The 6,261-nt window shown below is 57.7% G+C and overlaps 1 protein-coding gene across 9 annotated transcripts in view; it reads left to right on the forward strand.

Moving 5' to 3' along the window:
• Positions 1–1,307, forward strand: part of PTK2 (protein tyrosine kinase 2) — a 100,459-nt gene extending 99,152 nt beyond the window's left edge. For all 9 annotated transcript variants that reach the window (XM_015561492.1, XM_015561465.1, XM_015561468.1 and 6 more), the window contains 2 exons: positions 61–141; positions 296–1,307. In XM_015561492.1, the coding sequence (XP_015416978.1) occupies positions 61–141; positions 296–508 (294 nt within the window). In that variant the 3' untranslated portion in view covers positions 509–1,307. The remainder of the gene's footprint in view (positions 1–60; positions 142–295) is intronic.
• Positions 1,308–6,261: the final 4,954 nt, after the last annotated feature.

Below are 6,261 nucleotides of genomic sequence, written 5' to 3' on the forward strand. Positions count from 1 at the left end.
AGGACAGCTTGGTGCTGCGTGTGAGGCCTTGTGTGACCTGAGTGTGTGGTCCTGTCTTAGGAAGTCGGCCTGGCCCTGAGGACGCTGTTGGCCACTGTGGCCGAGACCATCCCTGGCCTGCCGGCCAGCACACACCGCGAGGTAGGCCCGGCTCGCCCGCTCTGGGGCTCGTGGGCGGGACAGGGGCGTCCACGCTGATGCCGCGGAAACTGCCGGGCTCCTGGCTGTGCAGGGACCCTCCCAGTCGAGGCCAGCCCCTGACCAGTGCCCCGCGGGTCCCCTCCTGTGCCTCCAGGTTGAGATGGCCCAGAAGCTGCTCAACTCGGACCTGGGCGAGCTCATCAGCAAGATGCGGCTGGCCCAGCAGCATGTCCTCACCAGCCTGCAGCAGGAGTACAAGAAGCAGATGCTGACGGCCGCGCACGCCCTGGCCGTGGACGCCAAGAACCTGCTGGACGTCATTGACCAGGCCAGACTGAAGATGCTGGGGCAGGCGAGGCCGCACTGAGCGGAGCCCGCGCTCCGACACCCCGTGCACCAGCAGCAGGGCCGCCTCCGGGGCAGCCCCGGCGCCAGCGCTTCTGACTGACAGCTGGTGGATGATCTCATGCGTTTAACCACATTTTGATTTGGACTCATTTTTTGTTCTCTTTCTTGAATCATGGTGTTCAGAAAAGTCCGGATCCAAAATGTGGCATTTTTCTAAGAGTGAAACTGTCCGGGAGAAGCTGTTAGGGTCGTGCAGAGACTGTGGTAGGAAATGGTCAGACTCGCTGGAAGCGAGAGGAGGAGGGGCCCCCGAACAGTGTGCGGACTGGACCCCGCTGTGGGCAGCACGCCCTTCGGTTGCGCGCGCTGCCACCACGTCACGGGGCGAGGCTGAGCGCCGTGTCTGGAAGACGGAGGCATTTTAGAAAAAGCACCACAGCCCTTGCGCCTCGGGCTCCTGCTCTCGCAGCGTCTGGGAAGCGCGGTGGGAACAGCTGCAGAGCACACGGACTCTTCACCAGAATCACGTGCCGTAGCCATGTTCCCAGCAGAAACGCTTGTGCCAGCGCCCCCAGCGGCCCTGCGCAGGCCCTGAGCCTCCCGTGCCCTTTTCTATAATTTATACAGAAAGAGGAAAGCCATGCTGACTGCTCAGCCGCCGCCGGAGTACTAACCTTCCTCGTGTGTCTTCCCGGGGCAGCAGGCCCTTGGAGAACTGCACCTCCCGTAGTTTGCTGGGGGGGTATAAATTATTCTCAGGAAGAATATACTGAACTGTACAGTGACTTTGACCTATTAAACAGGTGTTACCAGTAAGGGCTCAGTGCAGTGGCCTTTCTCTTTCTTTTCCTTCAGACCATTTACAGGTTTCCGGGTGACGTGTCCGGTGAAGCCACACATGGGAACGCTCTCGGTCATTGTGTCCGTTCCCTCTTTCCTGGCCTGCAGACCAGGAAGGCTGTTGCCAGGGAGAGACGGCTGGGTCCGAGGCACCCTGTTCACTGTCCCCAGCCAGGGCAGCCCGGGCGGGGCTGGTGTCCTGGTGTTCCAGCCTCAGGGCCGCCCTCCTCCTGAGGCCACTGGGGAGGTGTCTCCCAAACCCGCCCTGGCCGTGGGCGGGGCAGCTAGGACGGGATCGGAGGATCAGGCCTGGACCAGGGCGCCCAGAGGGGGCGCTTGGAGGAAATATCCGGTGAATCTGGGTTTCCTGTGTGCACACCAGTTCCTGCAGGTTTTGTGACGTTGACTCCATCGGACCAGGTTGGGCTGCCGTCCTCTGAGCTCTCTTCTCTGGCGTTCTCAGCCTCCAAGTCCGTTTCCTCCTCTTCACAGAGGCCGCAGGGAGGCTAAGATGAGCGGGGTCTGAGGTGAAGTGCCCCGGACGTGACCAGGGCTCGCAGTGGGGCCACCCTGTGGACTGCGGGGAGCTTAGCTTGCCTGGCCTCCACTCGCTAGCAGCCAGGGTCCTCCTCCCTCCCGCTGTGACAGCCCTACCTCAGGGCTCCTGGTTGGCGTGTCCCGGGTGGGAGAGAAGGCCCCTCCCAGGAGCTGACACGTGGCATTGGCGATGCCCGGAGTCCAGCTGCAGAGTGCTCTGGACCCACCACCTTTCTCAGGATGCAGCAGCTGAAACCCAGCTCACACTGCCCTCGTCTCTTCCCTGTTGGATGAGCTCGGTCAGTCCTCACCTTTACTTCATCCTCTCAAGTACTTACCATCAGCAACAAGCAGCCCTGGCGAGGGCACTCAGTGGGCATCGGCTCGCACACAGGGTGATGGCTGGGTTCCTGGCCAAGGACGCGCACCAGGTTGCAGGGTTGGTCCCCAGCCTGGTTGGGGCACATGTGGGAGCCACCAATCAACGTCTTTCTCTCATGGCTGTTTCTCCCGCCCACCCCCCTCCCGCCCCTCAACTCACTCCCACTCTTCCTAAAAAATCAATGGAAAAAATCCTCAGGTGAGGTTTAACAACAACAAACATGAGACGTGAGCTGCCAGAGCGATGGTTTTTGTTTTTAAACATTTGCTTAAATTACTTAAGATTTCTTTAAATCCATAAGAAAACCCAGTCATGACAAGTGACAAAATGAATGGAATTATTTGGTTTTTATACTTGATTCTCATTTAACGAATCTCAAACGCCCAAAGCGCAGCAGTCGCCCACATTTACCACAAGAGGCCGCGCCTGTCCTGGCTCTGTACCGACTGCCCCTCCAGGTGCGTGTCCCACGGTGATGCTAGGAACAGTCCTGCTAGCGGCCCTGACTGCCTCCTGGCGCTCCCAACATATCATGTACCAGGTACATCGGTTACCTTAGCCCGCTGCCGGCTTCACCTGCATTGCTTTTAGAGCCTGTCTTAACAAAGACATTCATTCCTGGGTCTAATTCTCAGTAGGTGCTGTAATATTCCTAGAAGTGCCTATTAGCATTTGAGTTATAAATTGAAGTCAACCTTCTAATCAAAAGTTTGTTTGGCTCAGTCCTGGCCGGTTTGGCTCAGTGGATAGAGCGTCGGCCTGCAGACTGAAGGGACCCAGGTTAAATTCCAGACAAGGGCACATGCCCGAGTTGTGGGCTCAATCCCCAGTAGGGGGCGTGCAGGAGGCAGCTGATGGGTGATTCCCTCACATCATTGATGTTTCTATCTCCCTCACCCTCTCCCTTTCTCTCTGAAATCAATTTTAAAAAAAAAAAAAGTGTGTTTGGCTGTGTAATTTGACAAGGGGGACATGGGCTTAGTTTTCCATAAATTGAATGAACTAAATTTTGTAGCCCTAAGAGTTTGACATAAGTTTATGTAAAGAAGTGATTTTTTAAAACTTCCACTTTAAAAACATTTTATTGGCAGTGGTATAGATGAATTAATATTTTTATGTCCCCAAACCTTTCTGACTATATCAGGTGACACATAAATAAGAGAACATTCAATATAAGCCTCAGAAAATGCCTTTCTGCATGAGCCAAACCATCCCCATGGCTTGTTGCTTTATAATAAACCCTGAAGTTGTGTGAGGCCTCTAATATTTTACTTATTTTTGAAATATATTTTTGAAATGTTTTTTCAACATTGATTTTTAGAGAGAAAGGGAGAGAAATATTGATGTGAGAGTAAAACATCTATCGGCTGCCTCCTGCACACCCCCAACCAGGCATTTAACCTGCAACCCGGGCATGTGCCCTAACCAGGAATCGAACCAGCAACCTTGCTGAGCCACACTAAAGCGGTTTTGCTTTTAAACGTAGTCTGCCATCCACCTGGAATTGGGCTTTGATGCATTTTCCCCATGTGGGTGTCCATTATCCCAGCACCCTTTATCAAAAAGTCCATCCTGCTGGCCCGTGTGGCACAGTGGTTGAGCGTTGACCTATGAACCAGGAGGTCATGGTTCAATTCCCAGACAGGGCGCATACCCGGGTTGCAGGCCCAATCCCAGTTGGGGGGCGTGCAGAACGCAGCCGATTGATTGATGGTGCTTCTCTCTCTCCCTCTCCCTTCCTCTCTAAAATCAATATAAAATCCACAAAACATGTTTAAAAAAAACTAAGGGCCTCGGATTGAGCGTTGTGGGCACGATGACCACAGCGGGGCGCTGTGGCTCCCCAGCCCTTCTCTTGACCTCCCCAGCGTGCTACTGGTCTGGACCGCAGCGCCCGATGTGCAAACCTGGGGCCGACCAGCGCGGGGGACCCTGCAGTCTTAGCATAGGGACCCCAAAATACAGAGCAGTGAATGTGCCAGGGAGAGAGACTGGGCCCCAGGGGACCCGCGAGTCGGTCCTGTGGGGTCAACATCCGCGTTGGAGGAAGGCCTGGAGGAGCAGGCGGCGCGGCGGGAGGGGTTAGCGCCGGTCCGGTCAGCAGGGCGAGGACCCCATTTGGCGGGTTGAGTGGACCGCTGTCTGCGGGAGGCCAGGCCAGGGGCCTGGGGTTGTCTTCGTGGATGGTGAGCGCTGGCCACGCAGGGGCAGGGGCGGAAGAGCAGGTCGGGAGGAGGAACTGGGTGTGGCTGTGGCCCTGGAGCTGCGGGGGTGGGGGCTGAGCAGCCGCAGGCGAGGCGTCTGGGTCGCTCGGGGGTTTCAGGCCGCCTTCACCGGTGGCGCACGCACACTCACTCTGAGGCTAACACCATATATATATTTTCCGATCTGACAAAAAAAAGTATCATTTTCATTCATTCGCACCAGATGGCCACTGTTGTCGGCTGTTGTCATTTTGTTGAGAGCCTAAGGGGGGAGAGGGCAGGGCCCTAGCAGGCAGGGAGCGCGCTGTCACAGTTCTCGCGCCCGTGGCTGGAGGTTCATGGACAACACGGACAAGAGTCGTGACTGGCACGTGAAAACGTCTCCCTTGTGAAATACCGCGAAGGCACAGAAAAGTACCCCAAACTAATGCAGCTTGAGGGACGTGCCAACCCGGGGAGAGCGACCCCCCTCCCCCGGCAACCCCCGCACCCATCAGTCTGACGCTCATGGTAACCACTACCTTGTCTTTACTTTTTACTGTCAATTGCACAGCCCTGAGCCTGGGTTTGGGACCTTTTTAAAAAATATATATATATATATTTTATTGATTTCAGAGAGGCAAGGAGCGGGAGAGATAGAAACATCAATGATGAGAACCATGGATCGGCTGCCTCCTGCACGCCCCCCACTGGGGATCGAGCCCGCAACGCAGGCCTGTGCCCTGACCGGGAATCTAACCTGACCGCCTGGGTCATAGGTGGACGCTCAGCCCCTGAGCCCCGCTGGCCGGGCCGGGGTTGGGAACTTTTATAAGTGAACCTGTGGCCGGTGGCGCCTTCCACCCAACACTGTTGCGGGCGGGCAGTGCTGACCCCTGTGGACAGTGCGGCTCCCTGAGCTGACCCCTGATGACATGGCGCCCGGGCCTGTCCCCGGACCCCCGCAGCTGTGCTCTGCCCTGCTAGCCCCGAGGCCAGCCCTTCAGGATGCCACTCACTGGTTTCCAAAGTGATGGTGGCAAGACCCACGCTCACAACAGGCCCGAAGGAGCCGGGGAAGGGGCTGGCAGAGGCACCCCGCAGGGCTGGCACCCGGCTCTGCAGGGAAAACAGGCTGGGACCAGGCGCGGTGCCGACGGGAGCAAGTAGGCACCAGACCAAACCTGTGATCTAGGGAGACGGCTGCCGGGCAAGAGGGGCTGCTCAGGCCCCTGGCCCAGGCGAGAGCAGGGGTGCTGGGGGAGGGCTGGGGAGGGCTGGAGGAGAGTTGGGGAGGGCGCTGCGGCCCTGGCGATGGTTTCTCTGGTGCAGACGGATGTCCTTTCCGTTTCTCTCTGGAGGAAAGGCTGGCTTTCCTGCACTTATTCCGGGATGCCCCTGAGGTTGCAAAGAACTAGCAATAGACCTACTGGGTGCGGAGCTGCGGGCAGGCAGGGCCCTCCCCCTCCGAGTCACCTCGGCCGCAGGGACAAGGGCCCTGCCCCACACGCGGGCAGCGCGCGCTTATGGGCCGAGGCCGAGCGGGAGCGTGCGGCCAGGCACCAACCCCGGCACCGCGTCTCACCTTCGAACCCCGTTCACTAGCGGTTCACAGGGAGCAGCGGGGGCCCTGGCTGGGGGGCGGGGTGGTCGTGTGAGGGCCGGACGCGGTCAAGTTCACCCTCTGGTCGGAAGCAAGCTCCGACATTCAGATTTCGTTAATAACTAAAAAAAATAAAATAAAAGCCAGGTTGGGATGCGGGGCGAGTCCAGCACCAGGCAGCTTCGTGGCCAAGTGCCCCGTCCGGGTGGGTGACGTGGGGAGGGGAG

Source organism: Myotis davidii, unplaced genomic scaffold, assembly GCF_000327345.1.
Source record: "Myotis davidii unplaced genomic scaffold, ASM32734v1 scaffold30, whole genome shotgun sequence".
In the NCBI taxonomy this organism is placed as follows: domain Eukaryota; kingdom Metazoa; phylum Chordata; class Mammalia; order Chiroptera; family Vespertilionidae; genus Myotis; species Myotis davidii.